At 36.7% G+C, this 19109-nt stretch overlaps 2 protein-coding genes across 5 annotated transcripts; one reads left to right on the top strand and one right to left on the bottom strand.

Moving 5' to 3' along the window:
- On the top strand, window positions 265–7714 carry LOC109714578 (protein IQ-DOMAIN 31-like). Of its 4 annotated transcripts, none has more exons than XM_020239294.1 (7): window positions 265–434; window positions 1044–1164; window positions 1963–2250; window positions 2783–2986; window positions 4032–4091; window positions 5436–6465; window positions 7193–7714. In XM_020239294.1, exons 2-7 carry the CDS (start codon window positions 1075–1077, stop codon window positions 7222–7224), a joined length of 1704 nt encoding a protein of 567 aa, XP_020094883.1. In that variant the 5' UTR covers window positions 265–434; window positions 1044–1074; the 3' UTR covers window positions 7225–7714. The 4 variants fall into 4 exon arrangements, with proteins under 4 accessions (XP_020094883.1, XP_020094880.1, XP_020094865.1 ...); XM_020239291.1 differs by having other exon boundaries at window positions 7190–7714; XM_020239276.1 differs by having other exon boundaries at window positions 267–434; window positions 1957–2250; window positions 7190–7714.
- Window positions 7957–17693, bottom strand: LOC109721610 (ABC transporter A family member 2-like). Its single transcript, XM_020249312.1, has 16 exons — window positions 17069–17693; window positions 14187–14418; window positions 13887–14056; window positions 13282–13467; window positions 13026–13121; window positions 12735–12935; window positions 12483–12642; window positions 12014–12237; window positions 11494–11611; window positions 11309–11385; window positions 11135–11224; window positions 10572–10715; window positions 9980–10288; window positions 9560–9640; window positions 9303–9479; window positions 7957–8481 (listed from the first exon to the last, which is right to left on the bottom strand). The coding sequence occupies exons 1-16, from the start codon at window positions 17435–17437 to the stop codon at window positions 8230–8232; spliced, it is 2886 nt and encodes a 961-aa protein (XP_020104901.1). The 5' UTR covers window positions 17438–17693; the 3' UTR covers window positions 7957–8229.

The following is a 19109-nucleotide window of genomic DNA, read 5'->3' as shown; positions in this document are numbered from 1 at the left end:
ACTCATCAGCAATTCTATCAGAAACCTTAGTTTACTTTCAAACAAATGAGACTGAATAATTAATAACTAATAATTAGTCTAGTTATTAAATTTAATGGCTATAGTAGTTAAATGAAATAAACATAAAAAAACGGTTTAGGCCTGATTCAAAAATTTGCAATAGGTGAGGGGCCTCCATACGTTTTTATCTTTTATTTTTATTTTCTCATTTATTAATTTCGTTTCTTTTTTTTTCACTCTCGGTATCATTCTCGTCTCAGATCTCATTCACTCTCTCTCTCTCTCTCTCTCTCTCTCTCCACTTTACACACTCCCCTTTCTTCTTCCTTACACTGGCTCGAAAATGGAGTAGAGAGAGAGTAGTGAGAGAGAGAGAGAGTGCTAGGGTTTCCGTACTCGTCGGGTTACGCCTCGCAAGTTCCCAGATCTACGAGGTTTCGATCCCTCTCCCTTCTCCTTGAATCCGATGTCCGTAGTTCGTGCATTGCGTTGATGTTCTATTCGTAATCTAGGGTTTCGTTTTCTTTTTTGTTCTTGAAATCTTGTTCCGAGTGCTCGGGGCCATTTTTCCGATCGGGAGTTAAAACTCAGTTCTAGCTGCTCTGAGCTACCGATTGGGTTGATTATTTTCTGTTTTATTGTTGATAATTTTGCTTATCTACTTGATTTGACGGGCGTCGGTGTCGGATCTAGGAGAAGTAGGGTTCTAGGGTTAGGGTTCGCAATGTGTTTCGTGAATGTCTAGGGTTTTGGAGAATGGTGCGAGGTTGTTGGAGGCAATTTAGCATGTTGTTCAGGTCACTTGTGCGTTTGTGCGATGGGAACATTATTTCTTCTGTCTTTTGGTACACCGTAGAGTGGATCTGTTTTCAGATTTCTTTTGCGTGTCAGAAGAATTGCAATAAATTGGGTAGATAATTTGTAGAACTTGATATCTTTGGAGATTGAGTAGGACAACTGTATTTGCAGCTAATTTTCTCACGATTTAAGGTTAAATTGATGCTAGTTTCCGTTGCTTAATGCAGTGATCTGTTTTCTTGCAGGCTTACATTATAGGAGAGAACACATCGCAAGATGGGGAAATCACCTGCGAAATGGATCAAGACACTGCTTTTTGGCAAGAAATCAGCTAGATCTCATTCGACAAAAGGAAGGAATTCTTCGGTATGTACTTGTTTTTGTTTCGGCAAAGGGAAGGAATTCTTATTTGTTGTGATGTCACCGTCTGATGAGAAAGAACGGTCTTTTTCATTAGTTAGTGACTGTAAGAAAACCCTAGCTGGCAGCTGCTGATGCTCCTTTTCGTTTTAGTTCCTGTTCAGTCATTGGAGTGGATTCTCTGCTTTAGAAGCGAAAGCTAGCCTCTTAGTGTACAAAAGTGCACAATTTTTTGGCTTTGGTAGAAATCTGAAATGAGATTATGCTTGGATCTTCTTCTTCTAGTTACTGCTGAGATGATTTCCATGAAAAAGCTGTTAAGGCTTCTTTCGACAACTCCAATCACACAATACTTCTGCAAAGGCCAATAGTTTACATCTTTTATTTAGTTCCCAGTTTATTGTACTATAATTCTATTACCAGTTCTTGTATCATCACTTGGTTTCTTGTCAGAAGCAATGAATTTTTCGCTCAAATTTCACAAAAACAAGTCTGGAAAAATTCACCTCCCATGAACATCGTCAAAGTACTGTAATCATGCTTGCTAGATTGCATACAACGTTATGAAAAAAACCTCGTATGATTAGAGAAAAATGTTGTCCTGTTAGTGCTGTATTTTAGTGTTATTCTCTTTTCTGGACTATATTGGTTAAGATATTTCATATTATTCTCTTTTCTGGACTATATTTGTTAAGATGTTTCATATGCACATTCTGTGCAACCTGCATAAATTCTCATACATTACCAATCTATTCGGACCGTACTGCATAGGACTATTAACTGATCTTTCAATCTCAGTTGCAGAAGGCTGGAGATGACAAATGTCATATTGGGGGAAAAGAACCTGCTTCTGCTGAGAACTCTCCAGTGATCTCCGAACCAGTACTCGTGAGCGCTCATAACAATGCAGCAATACCGTCACTAGAAAAGGAAGCGCCTTCTTATTTACATGGTGATGGAGCAGATATTTCAGCTGTAAACCAAGACGTTGACAAACAAAGTGTTTCTGGAATTGATGAATCGAAAGATCCTGAAAGATTGAGGGAAGAGCAGGCTGCTATAAAGGCACAAGCTGCCTTCCGAGGTTATCTGGTAATTTAATCTGTTTCAGAGTGGTTTGCAAGTTGCCGTCATGTTGAATTCCTTAAAGATCTCTATCTGGTTTTCTATTATCCAGTATGCACTATGTATAAATTGTATGTAACCTGGAGTGTCCATCAAACGAGTGTGGTTGGGTCAAGGCCTCAAGGGTCACTTATTCAACATTTCAGCTAATCTGCAAATGCATAATTATACCACTATTGTGTAGTAAATAACTAACTTATCGAACTATGTATTTTAAAGAAGTTCAAAGTAAATTACTAGCTATGTGGCATTTTCAATCAGAGTATTGTTCAAAGACCTCACCTGACAGCCCAATCACCCCATATATATTGAGAATTTTCATGTTGTATATTATTTATGGCTAATAATAAGAACATGCAAGTACCAGAGTATTTTCGACCCGCGCGTTGGTTTGTGGTACTTGGGCATTCCTTGAACTAGCTTAGCTATGAGATTTTAGTTTCAAGTTAATTGTATGACATCTTGCTGTTGTCTGATGCTGGCATGCTTTTTGGTGCAGGCACGTAGAGCTTTTCGTGCTCTGAAAGGTATTATAAGGCTGCAAGCCCTGATCCGTGGACATCTTGTTAGGAGGCAAGCTGTTGCAACTCTTTGTGCTATGCATGCAATTGTAAAGCTGCAAGCTGTAGTTCGTGGAAGAATTGTTAGACACTCCAGTATCGCTCTTGAAGTCAGTACAATGTTTTTGCCACAGAAAACTCTGGTAATAGTCCTGAAACTTGCAATATTTAAAAGATGATTGACAAAAGATGTTTTTGTGAGAATATATCGACTCTTTTATCTTTTTTTTTAGTTCCAATTGGTGCCTTTTTGGCCCAGCTTCTACTTTTTCTTTCAGCTCCAGCTGTCTGTAGTAGAGTGTTGGCAAACAGAGAAGTTTGAAGCTACTACTATGGCAACGAAGCTGAAATGAGATAGTGCCCTGAAAATAGCAGCTGTAATTTAAAACTTCTACTTCTGCTGTAGAGAGAAATTAGTGGATTAAATAGCTTTGCACTATATGGCAAAACAGGCCCTTCCTCAATTGTTCTGTCGTGTAGGCATCTTTGTAATCCTTTCTTGTTGTGACCAGTCACATCAAGTTTTTAGCTTAATTTGCTTCTCAAAAACCATGAGAATCTAAATCTATCGTATGGTTAGAATTTAGTGGGGACTGGGGAATTGTCTTATTTTGCTCGCGTATCATGTGTCTTCCATAAATCCATAAATTGGGGAAAAATAAATGATCGAAATACAGTTTTGGCCTATTGGGAGCGATGAAGTCAGACCTGATCTCCATTTAGAGTCAAAACTTCTTTGTTAGCTGTATCAGAGCATATGGAGAATTTCATGAAGTTTACTGGGATCACTATCACCCACCTCAGTAAATCCATCTAGATTTTTCGGGGTTCTTGCAATCAAGCTTTGAAGCTTGAGCTCACCGTGCTTCTATTTTGGTTGCAATTGTACTAGAGTCGGTATCTATTTTATCCTATGGAATGATTCTACTACGTTTTGTCTGATCTTCTAGGTTTTACAAAATTTGCATGCATCAGAAAGCTAATGTTTTTGACTTCTAGTCAAGCTCAGCTTCTTGTCCATAATGCTGTACTTTTATAATTGATGTACTTGTACTCATGTCCCAACAGAAATGAGTTGCTGATCTTAAGAAGTTTTGTACTCAGTAGAAACTGTGAAATATTAATTTTCTTTTCTAATAACTTTATCTCTGTTCTTCTAAACTAGTATTTTTCTTCATCTCCTTTCAGAATGCTAAACCTTTGGATACTTGGAAAGGGCGATTCTCCTCAAATAAGTTTGTTCTGAGGGTAAGCCCAACTCTATCACCAAATTATACTATAATACAATGTCCTTCCTCATAAATTTGTTTGGGTTTGCTTAGACTCTATGCAATGTGAAGACAATTGTTGAGTCCCTATCTTGTTGTGGCATTTATCTTCATTCTCCCTTGTTATGTTTTTGGTTTTTTTTTTGCTTTGGGCCTTTTACAGATACACCCATGTCAAAATCATGTTTTTACATATATACACTTCTAATTCGAAGTTTCATTTGCGCCCCTAGAAACTTTAGCAACTTGGGATAGAACCTTATTTTGAAGTGGAGAGTGATCTACTTTATCAACTGATTTGGTTTCGTTTAGGGTCTGTTTGTTTGCACGGAAGTGGGGTGGAAGTGGGAAGGGGGAAGTAATTTTCGGTGAAAACAGACCACTTTCGTTGTTTGGTTCACCGTAATTTTATTACGTCCGAAAGTCTAGTTCACCCAAAATAATGAAATTGACTTCCCCCTCCCATGGGGCGAAGTCAATTTCTGTGAGGTGAAAAGAGGCAAGAGTGGGAATTAATGTGCTAGGGTTACCCTCTTCTCTACCCTTTCCTCTCCAGAGTCCCAAATCCAACTCCAAATATATTCAATTGTGGAAGTACTTAAATTTTTTATTTTGATTGTATGTCTAAAATATGATCAAATTTGGTTAGGTAAGTTTTAATATATTTTTTGTTTAATTTGTATATTTAGAAAATGATGAAAAATGAATTTGTTAAATGTTAATAATTTTTTAACTTTAGAATTTTATTTGTTGTATTATTATAATTTATATGCAAACAAATAATCAAATTTTTTAAAATTTTATTTTATAATCATACATATATATAATTATATACATATATAATTATATTAATTTTTATTTATTATAATTTATTATTCACTAAGTTACAAAATAGACAATGATATCACTTCCGAGGTAAGTATACCGGGGGTGAAGAGCTATATTTTTTACGTCATCTACTTTCAACCAAACAAACAACAGAACTCGCAGAACTGCATTTCCATAGTTAGAAACAAACAGTGGAAGTGAATTAATTTTCACTCCAACTCCACTTCAACTCAAAGTCCACTTCCACCCCGAGTCTACTTACGTTGAAACAAACATGCCCTTAGTGGAAGAAGCTTTTTACAAAAGGCCACTTTTGTTCATAATGGGTAAATATGTAAGATATTAGGCTTTTGAAGTATACAATTATGCTCAAACTTTAGAGGAATGCATGTGCAAGTACATTACTTAGTAAGAGTATATGTTTAAATATTTCCATTTCATTCTCCTTTGAACCAGTTTATTATGCTTGTGCCTTTCCTTTTCATATCTATGGCAGCTTCTATCTTCAGTAGCTGTTACAAAGGCACTTCAAATCCTTTATGATGAAAAGGATCCCAATTCAGTGTTCAGCTGGCTGGAGAGATGGACGATCACACGATTCTGGAAGCCAATTCCCCCACCTAAGAAGAACGTTGAATCAAAATTACATACCAAAAGACCCAATTATGCTATGGAAACAGAATCGGGCAAATCAAAGCGTGTTATAAGAAAAAATCCAGTTGAGTCTGATCAATTGAACGGAAATTTGGAGGCCGACAAAGTGAAAAGAAACCCTAGAAAGTTCTCTAGCTCTCCTGCTGAGTCTGCGCCAGAAAGTCCACAGACTGAGCTTGAAAAGGTTAAACGCAATCTAAGAAAGGTTTCAAACTTAATGAAGGAGGATTCTGACCATCCAAAGGTGGAAAGCGAGAAGCCATCTCAGACTATACAAGAAGTGTCAAGCTCCATTAATGATACTAGCATTCCAGAAAAGAGCAATGGTGATTTATTAAAGGAAAAGAAAGAATCTACTCCAAGTCCTGAAACAAAGCCTGAAGTGGAAAATATTTGGAAATCGGTAACAGAGGATGTTCAGTTCGGTGCAGCAACTGATGTTTCCCTAGAAGTTGAAATACAACCATTACAGAGCATCGAAAATGAAGAGAATGCTATGGTAATTACTAATGGGGAATTAAGCTCTAAGGAAGAACAACAACTACCTAGTTCTGAAAGCCAGAAAACCAGGAGGAGGAGGTCTTCGATCGCGACTAAGTTGGATTATCCTGAAAATGGTGTAACTAATTCTCCGGTTTTGCCTAGCTATATGGCTACAACGGAATCTGCAAAGGCAAAACTGCGGGGGCAAATCTCACCTAGGTTTGGCTCGGATTCGGGGGACAAGAGTGGAATCACACGTCGCCATTCTCTTCCGTCCTCGAATGGGAAAATGAATTCGTACTCGCCGCGCACACAGAGGCCTGGCCAAGTTAGCGGCAAGGGGGGAATAAAAGGTGACAGGTCTCTGTTGTCGTCAAGAGATGGGAGTGGTATGTGCTCACAATCTCTTTCTTGTTAATGACAATCTTATACATTTTCTTGTTCCTTCTCTCATTATGTTTCTCTAGTTAAAAAAAAAAAGGTTGACAGGTTACATATTAAGGCATACCAAAGTAGGCGCTTAGTAGTGCAAAATGCGAAGAGAATGGAGATGATGTTGATTAAATGTGCCAAGCAAGCGATTTATCGAGAAACTTTAATATTATTAGATTTCTAAGAGTATTTTAATTGAATCATAGTATTTGACTGATGAGGAGAGGAGCATGACTTTGCCGTCTCCTTTTTTGCTTTTTAGAGCTCCTTTGGGCACAAAAATATACGCTAGTTTAGGGCCAACTTGTAACATGGTTAAGAATGTAGGTGGAGGGAAAACTTTTCAGATTCAAGCCATAACAACACTATTTATGTAGCATTTGTCTTTCAGATGAACTATTAGATTTTACTTTCTGCAAGTGTAATTGCCATTTATAATCCCCTGGGGAACAACATCACATGCGCCAACGGTGATGCGAAGGCAATAATTTTCGTGCGGCAAAAGTTATTTGCATTATTCAAATCTCACAACCCCAGGTGTCGAGGTTATCAATGAAGAGTATCAGTTGCTTCTATCATCGATTGCATGTTCTTGTATTCATCCTCAATCCTGCACCATTTTCTCCAGTTAGTAACAGAATAACTTAATAGCCTAACTTCTTATGTATGTTTCGTTGTCAGCAGAACGGCCAATCCAGGTTGAATGGAGACGCTAAGATGTTCAGCGACGGGATCCACAAAAAGCGCTTCCGAATTTGGTATTTAGAAAAGATCCTCACCTTTACTTTGATATCTGAAGATAGAGCAATTTAAGATTAATGGAGACCTAGGTGTTAAAGGAAAGGAAAAAAAGCAAAAAAAAAAAGAGGACTCCGAAAAATGCTTTTCTAAGTAGCTGATATTTAGGGGTTTGCCTGCGAACCTGTTGTCTCTCTCTATTGTTTGATTCTGTGGTGTAAAGCTTCTGATTGCCATCCATGACTCTTGAAGGTTTCTTCTGTGAACTAAAGGTTGTGGTGTGTTCTGATGATGGAATTTGATTTTTACTATGTAGGGCTTGTATTGTGTTTGCGTGCGTTATGTATAGCTTACAACTGCTTCTCGTTTGTTTTGACTGTATTTATCTGAACCCTGTTTTGGTAAGAGAGACTCCCTGATACCAGAAAACGTGTCCCCTTTAAATCTGAATCTCATTTTATGCTGTTCTTTTATGTTTCAACTTCTCGCTCGAACTTTCATGCTTTCTTGTTGTACTGGCGAGCATTTTGACTCGGGATTGTAACTTTGGAGAGTTAAATTGTGCCACGGGTGCTTAAGCTGCTGCTTTTTTTTTTTTTTTTTTTTTTTTTTTTTTTTTTGAGTATGAGGGGAAATTTTCTCTCTCGCAACTATGCGCGGTTGCGGGTGAACACAAGCTGCATAAAGGTGCGGTGCTGCAGATATGTGACTTTTGGCTAAAAAATGTTGTATCTTAGTCATGTATAATTTAACACAATGAACAAACATCAGTGTCACGCGATACTGACCCCTTTGGGGGTGGAGCTATAATTACTTACAGATACTGTAGAAGCACTGGTCAAAATCCAATTTCTAACCTTTACACCACAAGGGGAAGAAAGAAGAAAAAAGGGCAGGGAAAAAAAGGCATCACAGGTATAAGCTGAATCATACAGAAACCAAGTTGGTGCATAATACATTTAACCAACAACATGCATCAACATTCACCTTCCATTCAAGATCTGGGTGGGGTCGATGACAATCCCGAGAGGCGTCCGGGCACGGGAGGCTCTGCGGGAGAGCGAGGGAGCCCTAGTTAGCTCGACATTGGGCGGAATGGGGATTTCAGATGAGTGGCCGGAGACGCAGAGTGTGCCTGAATCATCCTGCTCCCAGTACACCTCCACCATAACACCCCTCGGATAATCCGCCGATTCTGTCCCTGGAATTCCGACAAACCTGGCTCCTTTTGGAATCTGCAATGATCAGATTTAGATTTGAATACATTATCAGTATATAATATTCAGAATCGAAAGAGTTGTATCTAGAGTTTTAGATTTGAATACATTATCTGTGTATAATATTCGGAATCAAAAGATTTGTATCTAGAGTTCGCCATGAAAATTACATGATTACAAATATACTCTCAGAAAATTAGGGCTTCCGCATGTGGTTTAAAAACTCTAACACACTTTCATACAGACAATTATGCCCCTCTTTGAGAGACTATGTTATGATATTAAAAAAAACAGAAATGATTCCCCAATTTCAGGTAAGGCAGTCTTTGTAAGAAATCACATTTTCAAGGGGGAAGGGATATGTTTTAATTAGACGAATTTTCAGGAATATTTGTACATAAAAGACCCTTTATGATATTGATATAATCTGATTAAGACATACAAAATTCAAGATCAAAGCTTAATGTTAGGTTTTTGCAGCTCTTACTGATTTGGTTTGAGTGAGGGATATAATTTATCTATTTTTCTTTGGTTTTTTTGTTTTTGTTTTTGTCTCTTTTTTTTTTTTTTTTTTGGTTTTGGTTGGCTTATATCTTTACAAAGGCCGCATTGCCTCAATTCAAGTAGCTAACTTTATATGCTAAATGAACAAAGCAGATAGCGTACTATCTTTTTCTAAGAAAAAGAAAAGGGCTTATTGCTAGGTTCTGTACATCACGATAATGAGTTGACAGTTTTGATGCAGTATGCTTTCGAGAAAGTTCTAAGTATGCAGAAGATGCAGTGAAACAGGTAATTAGGCAGTAGCAATATATGAAGATAAGAGAGATGCTCTGGACCTGAAGTGAAGTTCCAGAAGATAAGTTCAAAACCACCAGGTTTCCTTCAGCAGCGGAACTTTCAAGCTCAGCTTGCTTTGCGATATTCAGGAAGACCTCTTCGAGCGTTGTAAGACCGAGTTGTATGTCTGAGATCCCAAATTCTCTCTCTCTGTCTTGAAGCTCCGCGAAGAATTCCTGTTGTAAAAGCCAATACTTTTAGCCAATTATAGTATCAAATGCACCTTTTTAAGGATGTAATTAAAGCAAAAAGTTACCGTTAATAGTGGCTCTTTATCATGTGGGATTACAAATGTCAAGAATTGTCTGTTCTCCTCCCTTGGATCCACATTTAAGCGCTGTACATGAATGATTCCGATTAACTTCAGTAACACGAAAAAAGGGGTTTTTCCAAATAAGACTTCATTTTCCTTTCGCAACTTTGATCGAATTTCTTTGTTTTTCATAATCTGGACCAGAAACTTCCTCTATAGACTAGAAAACTCTGGCACTCCTTGTAATGACATGCCACGGAGATTTCAATATGAAGCATTTTGGTCCATGAAAAGATATTTTTGTCCGAACTTCGAAAATCGAAAAATGTTCATCGGAGTTCTTATTTCTCTATTTTTCTTTGTTGTGAAAAATGGCCAAAGCAAAAAATACAACAAATCAAAATTAATTAATCAAACACTTACATCTTTGAAGAAACTCTTCACTTGCTCGAGATGATGTTCACTCGGGGCTGTACTATTATTGATTGGACTTTGCCCTGTACCATTTCCGGAGAAGCTCACGTTAGCAATGTAGCCAGTTCCAAATTTCGACTTCAGCCGAATTGAGGTTCCTATGCATCGCAATTTCCCCTTAGCCATGATAGCTATCCTGTCGCTTAAAATGTCGGCTTCTTCCATAGAGTGGGTCGTTAATACAATAGCTCTTCCCTTTTTTGCATCCTCTATTATATCCCACACATGCCTCCGAGTTATCGGATCCATACCAGTAGTCTACAAGAAAAATAATTTCATTAAAAGGTTGTAGACAAGAATGAGCCACTAACATAACCATTTAGGATCCTTTTAATAGAAAAGAGAAGCTTTGCTTACAAGGATTATAAATAGTTTGTCACATACCTAGTTTATCAAAATATAACCTTTAGAAACTTTTGTTTCCTTCTATTTATATCACGTATGACTTTTTCTATTGCAAATTTGAAGCATGGAGTAATAGAAAATTAGTAAACTCGCATAGCTATTATATAAAAAAAGCTGAAATCAGTATTTCTCTTACTGGTTCATCCAAAAAGACCATTTTTGGGTCGCCAATAAGGGCTACTGCAACACTCAGCCGACGCTTCATTCCTCCACTATAACTCCCCGCTCTAACGTTAGCCGCATTTGTGAGTTTCACCTCAGCTAACGATTTTTCAGCAACCTGCAAAGCGAACAATGTATTCAATGATAGATGGTAATGAAGAAGATATCTACAGCTTAGTACTCAAATTAAGTGACTCAGATACTCGGAGAAAAGCAAACCAAGTTACAACCTAGCGTCTAGAACAACTTAAAAGAAAAAACTCCTATTTGAAGTTATTCCTTCTGCAATGAGAAGCTATTTTTGAGGAGTTGTTTCTTCTTCTTCTTGTTATTTTGGATGATGGGTTAGGGGCCAAGCGAAAAAAGATAATGCTTCATCAAATAGCTTTACTTGAACAATATTTTTGTAGAAGCTCTAACTGAGCCAAACAGGCCCTAAAATGAAAGGGTGTGCCAAGGCCACAATCATGTTTGGGAGGAAAAAAAAAAAGAGAAGAAAGAACAAAATTGTCAATTTCCAGGTTATTAAGCACCTACCGATTTGATTGTGGAAGGGGGCAGACCTTTAATACTAGCAAACAAATGTAGGTGTTCTTCAGCTGATAATGCATCCCACAAGATATCAAACTGCAAGGTGCTACAATAAATAAGAAAATTGTTTCTTTTTCTAGGAAAGAAATACTACAGTTGTGCAAGAAAATTGTATCAAACCTGTGGGCAAACTCCAATCATCCTTCGGATGTTTGACATTCCGACATTGCTTCGAACAGAATAGCCATAAATTAATGCTACAAAATGATAGAGGTAGACAGTTAGTATTTGATGTCCCTTATTGTCATTAAATAGATGTCTAACTACAAATTAAATATCAAGTTATTTTCTTTTTCCTTTTTTACCATCTCCCCCTGTCACTGGTGTGATGCCGGTCAGACAATTAATAACAGTTGTTTTACCAGCTCCATTGGGTCCAAGAAGACAAAATAGCTGGTCTTTTGCGAGGTTTACCCATATACCCTGCAAGTTATCACAATAATGAACATAAACAAATGCAAAGCGTACACATACTGCTGATACAATCTCGAAATCATCCATTTACAGATATACTACTACAAATCTGAGTTTTCATATGTACTCCCTTTAGAGCAGTTTCTTACCCCAAAAAAAGGGAAAAAGAAAAAAACACCATAATGATAAGTTTCGATTCATCCTATCCTTAATGGGAAATTGGTTTTGCAGTAGAAGGACCTAAAGAGGCGCTATTTGTATGTACAAATATATACATCAAAGAAATTAAGTTTTGGAAGCGCATATTCTAAAAACTATGATTTCACAGATACATAGATATGAAGAAACACTTATAAAGGATTATTCATTGTATGTATGTATGATGTGAACAAGGAATGAACTGCAGGGTACCTTAACCGCATGGTAGGGGGGAGTTCTTTTGCATTTACAGCAACCAACATTTGTGGTGCCAGGATATGTTTTCATTAGGCCACGTACTTGAACAGCAGTACTAGGATCTATCTCATCACTGGCCGCTTGGTGCTTCACAATGGTTTCCTCCGCAAGAACATCCTCATCACTTGGAGCAACATCTTCCACCGGTGGAGTCGAACCAATGCAGCTACAGATTCCTCCTTCAAAAGACAGTCCATAATAATAAGTTTTTTCCAATAAAATCACAACCTAGGGACCATTAGAAGATTACTGAAATGGCCAGTTTGGCCTGGCCGAAGCCTCTGCAGAAGCACTGTTGAGCAAAACTACCCGAACAAATAGAAGGTTTTGAACTTCTGCTTTTCAGGTCCAAAAGCACATTTCAGGTACATTTTGTTTGTCCAAGGCCAAACAGACGCCAAGTCGGCAATGCCTTGCCTCTTACCTTCCACCTTGTTTCCACCTTTCCCTGTCCAATATGAAGGATTCAAGAAGTAAAACACAGATTTCCTCACACCACTTGCGTTTGGAATTATGTTGTCAAAGTAAATCGCCAGAATAAACCACAGAAAGAATGTTGAGAGGAGCCATCTGTAAATATCCTCCTGTTAAATACACATATCTCAGTGGAAAATTTGCAAAACCCATAAAATTTCGATAGTGTAATTTGTTGGCGTGGGATGAATTTTATACATACGATAGTTATAACGCAATCTTCTTCGTATGTTGTACATTGGTTGCGGCTACTCCAGCTAATGCCTTTGTCTTCAGGAGTCGATGTTGCCTGCCCAAGCGTATCAAGAGCTTTTGCAAAAAGATTGGGAGGGAAAAAGGACCAAATCACTCGAAGATATCTCTTAAAGCCGGTAGCATATGGAAATCCAAATGTTGTAACAAGCTGCAAGGGCCAAAAAACAAATAGTTCTTACTCTTCCAGCGATTTGGCAAATAGCATGATATTTAAGATTATGGCATTAGCTCATTTTACCTGGGTCAAGAACCCAATAATAAATATTGAAAATCCAACAGTAGTGGCAGATGCTGACTTGGTAATGAAAGTTGATATCATGAAAGCAAAGCTAAGCTGCAGAAAATTTTGCTGATGTATGAGAAAAACTATTCGAACAGTACAGCTATCTGAGTAAATTGATAAATAAAATGTAGTTATGTGTATCAATTTAAAATAAAATTAAATACACATATAAAAGAAAAACTGGGAAAGTATTAGAGCACAACAAGCTTACCATATTAAGTTGGAACAGGAAGAACAGGAGGAATAGAACAGCAAAACCGTTATGCAAGAAAAAGTCGAAGTGGAACATCATCCCAAAAAGAACAGTAAAAAGAGCAGCAATAAGTGTGAGAAAGGCCTCCCATGTAAGCCAAGACAACCAATAGGCAGAATCATAGAGGCCCATAATAGACATGGCCTGTGAACATCAACCAAAATACCAACTATAAGCACATGAAATCATGACCAAATACTTCTAGCGTAAAAATGTCTGAATGTTCCCTCTTATTTCAAGATTTTTTTTAGTTTAACAATTTGTTTCTGAGCCTTCTTATGAGTTTGCAATTCCATCCCCATACATTAAAGAAGAAAAAAAAAAAAAACAAGTTTTTCCTGTAAAATGACTTCCTTGTTTCATTGCCTGACACAGTATAGAAATGTCATTTTATAGGAAAAGTCAAGTTTTGCGAGATTTTACCAGCCAGGATTCAATTGCGGTATATGAGCAAGTGAAGTGCTTATGTGAAAAGCCAAGGGATTAAATCCAAATCCTGGAGAAGTACAGGAACTATCCATACATTTTACCACGAGAAATTTAGAAGAATGTATGATTAATACCTGACGAAGTTTAAGTTCTTTCTCCGTAACCAAAGAACTTATTTGGAAAACGAAGCCAAACATGGCAATCGCAAGGAAAAAAGTTGGCCCTGCTTGCCCGACGGCAGAAAAAGTTTGGGTCGCTGGATGAGCAAATTCTTTAAATCCCACCATCCAGCTAAAATTTGGATCTGCCACATGCATTAGAATCAAATTAAGGCTTAAGAAAAGATCATTTATTAACGAAGGTTAAAAAACATCAACAACATTAAACAAATAATGATGAACAATAATTTGCGAGCATAGTTTAATTTAGTGCACCTCCTATTAGAGACCTAGCTATCTCCCGCTCGGCAGCAATTTGAAGTGGAATCTGGAACTTGAAGGTGGGGTCCTCATATGTTCCTCTCCTAGCCACTGCAGTGGAGTTGGTTTGTATGCCGTAGCTTATAACAGTGGCATTTCTTTCCACAAAATGCAAAACACCAGGACAATGCATAGGATCACTTAACAGCCATGCATCCACTTCATCAGAATTTCTAAATGATATGACCTGAGATAATAAAAAGTGAATTATATGTTTAAAAATTACAATATTTTTCTTAACTGATATCCATGATGTACCATCATTGACAATAGGTTTTAGTCAAAAAGTTCTCATTTTCAGGAGGAATATATAGTATCCAGTGTTTTCTAAATTCAACTATTAAAACTAAGTTTCTCTGTGTTACCTTAAAGAGGACTTAGGTAAGAAGATTTCGGAATGCAAGACTAATGTCGTGAGCCATCTATTTCAAATGAAGCAAACTTTCTCAATTGACCTAACCATATGGCTTAATAGTATTGCTTACCTTGCCATTAGAATATTCATCTTAAACTTCAAATGCACAAGCAAGTAAACAATGTGACATAGCATGAAAAGAATAAAAAAAGTACACAAAAATTAAAACTGGTTGAAGCGCTAAAAATTGATGTTTATAGTTGGACAGAAAATCAGGTGGTTTATGACAACCCTTGCACCACAGGAGTTACCTTTTCAAAAACAGAAGATTTGACTCACGAAGAATAGAACCTGGTGGCTGTAATGAAGCCACGTAACAATGCTACTCTCTATAATTGTAATACTTTCAAGTTTCAATTTGACCTTTAACTACATTAAGCTATTAAAACTAAACAGAGTCAAATACATGAAGGTTACCGTACAAGCTTATTTTTAAACTTCTCTTCCACAAAGACCAATTTACCATGGACGTACTGAGTTTGCTTATACAAGCCCATTCTCTAGCAAACCAATTGAACACGCTCAATCAACTCCAGATCATCCTTGAAAGTGCCAAGTTGCCAGTTGATTCTAAACTACATGTGCTCTCTAACATCATCAAAAGTCAACTAAATAACAAGGGATAAACTTATGTTCTTTGAATTTTTGACCTCTCTTAGTTTCTGATTTTCCATTTAAACAGATTCAGCGCTACCTAATTTTATCCCATTGATCGAGCAAAATGATAATTTCACTCAAAATTTACTAAAGATACATTATAAAAAGGTAACTTAACAAGATAAAATACGTCAATATATACTAACGATAAACAGATCCACAGTAAACAGACCAGGGAATATACATTAAAAAATTACTTAACATCAGATGTTGCTTCATCTGCACGATTACTTTTTTTAAATATAAAATATATGAACGGATCATTGACATTTAACCCATCTTAAAAAAAGCAAAAATCACCTGGACCTGGTCTATATACCGAACAAAAATTACAATCCGTTGACGATTATTTTGAAAAAAACTACCCATGCACCTCATTGTTTGGTGTATAATATTTATACACCCACCCATCTAATGAGTTTGGGGTTTCATCGCTTATCGTATGATGTGATTAGTAATAAAACTTCTACTATTGTAGGGGTAGCATTGCTCTATTTTTTTGGGATTGATACTCCCTCAACTTTTAATTTTTTAAATTAAAAATTTTATTAAACTCATGAGTGACTGTATAAAAACTTTAAGGATTTTGATTATTTTTTAGTAAATAAAAACTAAGACAATCAACAACTAATAGCTAATGGAGTCATAAAATTTTAAAAGAAAAAAAATAAAAATTAAAGAATTACTAATTTAAAAATAATAAAGGTGAGGGGTCTATTTCAAAATGCCCTAGGAGGCTTTTAGTACATTTTTACCCCTTGGAAAAAAGCAAAAAAGAAAAAAGAAAAGGCGCACATGAGGATACCACGTCATCCAACAACAGTTCCCTACAAAAATCNAAAGCGGTGAATGATTCACCACTTTTATAAGACTATATTTATAAATAAAAATTTAATAAACTTATTTTTAGAATAAATGTTTAGGAAAAGACTATTACACTAAAAAACCCGACATTTAACCCATCTTAAAAAAAAAGCAATAATCACCTGGGCCTGGTCTATAGACCGAACAAAATTACAACGTTGAGGATTATTTTGAAAAAAGCTATCAACGCACCTCATTGTTTGGTGTATAATATTTATACACCCACCCATCTAATGAGTTTGGGGTTTCATCATGATGTGATTAGTAATAAAACTTCTACTATCGTAGGGGTAGCATTGCTCTATTTTTTTGGGATTGATACTCCCTCAACTTTTAATTTTTTAAATTAAAAATTTTATAAAACTCATGAGTGACTGTATAAAAACTTTAAGGATTTTGATTATTTTTTAGTAAATAAAAACTAAGACAATCAACAACTAATAGCTAATGGAGTCATAAAATTTTAAAAGAAAAAAAATAAAAATTAAAGAATTACTAATTTAAAAATAATAAAGGTGAGGGGTCTATTTCAAAATGCCCTAGGAGGCTTTTAGTACATTTTTACCCCTTGGAAAAAAGCAAAAAAGAAAAAAGAAAAGGCGCACACTAGGATACCACGTCATCCAACAACAGTTCCCTACAAAAATCTGTAATAATATGATAATAACATGGACTAAAAATTAGAATATAAATCTAAATATTTCAATTTTTTTTTCAAAAATCAAAGAACAATTACCCATCGCATAACACATTGTAGCTCTCCGAAACATAGAATTTTGAAGTGTTAAGAGGGTAAGGTCTCTAGGCCGGTCCACGGTGCACCGGATCGTAATCCACAATGATGATGCCTCGTAGAGAGAGATGGGAAATAGGGGGAAAGGGAAAGGAGCGAAACCCTAACCTTGTCGGAGGGGATCGACCTCCCGGGGTTGTTGCGCATGATGGCGGCGACGATGGTGGCGACGCGGGCGCTGGAGTTCCCGCTCCAGGCGAAGTCGAAGCAGGGGACCTTCGTGAAGAACTTGTCCTCGCAGGGGGGGATCGGGGGGGACACGACCGCCTCGGGGTCGTACACGTTCTTGTAGGCGGTGGTGGAGGCGAAGCGCGACCGCACGGCGCGGTCGATGCAGAAGATGAGGAAGATGAAGAAGAGCGAGGAGAAGAGCTGCAGGAACGCCGATCGCTTGTTCCGCCATGTGAGGATCGCGTTCTTCCGGAGCAGCGCCAGGTACTGCTGCGCCGCGAGCCGAGCCCCCGATTGGAGCTCCATTAATGGCGACCTCGCAGATTCCGATCGATCGAGATCTCTCTTTCTCTCTCTCTCTCTCTCGATCGAAGTCGATACCTAAATCGAGATCGAGATCGAGATGGAGACGAAGAAGAGTTCGATCGATCGATCAACGCAGATCGAGAGAGAGGAGAGGGGGGATTTGTTGATGGAGCTTTCTCTCTCTCTCTCTCTCTTCTTCTTCGTCTTCTACGCCTTCGTCTTCTTCGTTGGCGTTTGTTTGGAGGTTTCAAGGGAGGTTATGGGGAGCTGCTGAGGGGATAAGTAACGGGGTATTTATTCACAGGTGAAAATGTAAAGAGACCCCTCAACTGTAGCGATCATCGAAATGGCACCCTCAACTTTTTTTTTTTTTTTTTGGAAAACTTCAAATACCCCCATGTGGTTTCACTCTTTCTCACTTTAGTACCCTGTGGTTTAAAATATATCAAGTTAGTACCATGTGGTTTCGCACTTTCTCACTTTAGTACCCTATGGTTTAATATTTCATTAAGAGAAAAATAAAATCACAGGATACTAACTTGATACAAAAATAAAACCACATGGTACTAACTTGATACATTTTAAACCACAGGGTACTAAAGTGAGAAAGTGTGAAACCACGTGATACTAACTTGATACACTTTAAACTATAGGGTACTAAAATAAAAAAAGTGCGAAACCACGGGGTTTTTTAAAGTTTTTTCTCTTTTTTGGGGAAACTTCAAATACCCCATGTGGTTTCGCACTTTCTCACTTTAGTACCATATGGTTTAATATTTCGTTAAATTATATACCGTGAAATGAATAATAAAAAGAGAAAATTGAAACAACGTGGTACTAACTTGATATAAAAATAAAACCACAGAGTACTAAAGTGAGAAAGTGTGAAACCACAAGGTATTAACTTGATACACATTAAACCACATGGTACTAAAGTAAAAAAGTGCGAAACCATAGGGGGTATTTGAAGTTTCTTTTTTTTTTTCAGGAAAATAAGTATGAAACTTACCCCAACTATGGCGATTTAAATTTTCCCACACTTTCAAAATTTTTATTTTTTATCTAAATTCTCAATTTATTTTATTTGTGCCTGTCAATGACATTGCGACTTTAAAATTTTTGTTTTGTTTCACTTTACAGATTTATTAGTATACTTTGTGCAATTATCACTAATATTTAAATTTATTTAATAAGTAATTAGCTTAAATTTTGAAGTCAAAATATTGTGAATTGGCTCAAATTAAACAAATTAAAAAGTTGAATAGTAAAATAAAAATTTTAAAAGTTTGTATAGTCAAATTTCACCCGTAGTCCAGGTAAGTTTCTTACATTTTTATCTTTTTTTTAGGAAAAACTTTAAATACCACCCCATGTGGTTTCCTACTTTTTCACTTTAGTATCCTATGGTTTAAAGTGTTTCAATTTAGTATCCTGTCGCTCCGCACTTTTTCACTTTAGTACCCTGTAGTTTAAAGTGCATCAATATAGTATTCTGTGGTTTTATTTTTTCTTTTTTGTCGGCACCTCTGTTAATATTTTGTTAAATTATATACAAAAAACTTCAGATACCCTATCTAGGTTTATCAAATATTCACTTTAGTACCCTTTAGTTTTAAATTTGTCATTGATTTTTTTTTTCCTTCGTTAATATTTCGTTAAATTATATACCAAA

This window comes from Ananas comosus, linkage group 1 (genome assembly GCF_001540865.1).
Source record: "Ananas comosus cultivar F153 linkage group 1, ASM154086v1, whole genome shotgun sequence".
NCBI classification, from domain to species: domain Eukaryota; kingdom Viridiplantae; phylum Streptophyta; class Magnoliopsida; order Poales; family Bromeliaceae; genus Ananas; species Ananas comosus.
Note: the sequence above shows the minus strand (reverse complement) of the source record. Positions and strands in the feature narration are given on the sequence as shown.

Coding starts and splice junctions, on each gene's coding strand:
- LOC109721610 (XM_020249312.1), bottom strand. CDS start 17,437: ATGGAGCTCCAATCGGGGGCTCGGCTCGCGGCGCAGCAGTACCTGGCG. Junction 14,057..14,186: donor AGCTAGGTCTCTAATAGGAG/GTGCACTAAATT, acceptor TGCATGTGGCAG/ATCCAAATTTTAGCTGGATG. Junction 12,936..13,025: donor TTATTGGGTTCTTGACCCAG/GTAAAATGAGCT, acceptor TGGCCCTTGCAG/CTTGTTACAACATTTGGATT.
- LOC109714578 (XM_020239276.1), top strand. CDS start 1,075: ATGGGGAAATCACCTGCGAAATGGATCAAGACACTGCTTTTTGGCAAG. Junction 2,987..4,031: donor TTTTGCCACAGAAAACTCTG/GTAATAGTCCTG, acceptor ATCTCCTTTCAG/AATGCTAAACCTTTGGATAC. Junction 6,466..7,189: donor GTCGTCAAGAGATGGGAGTG/GTATGTGCTCAC, acceptor TTTCGTTGTCAG/CAGAACGGCCAATCCAGGTT.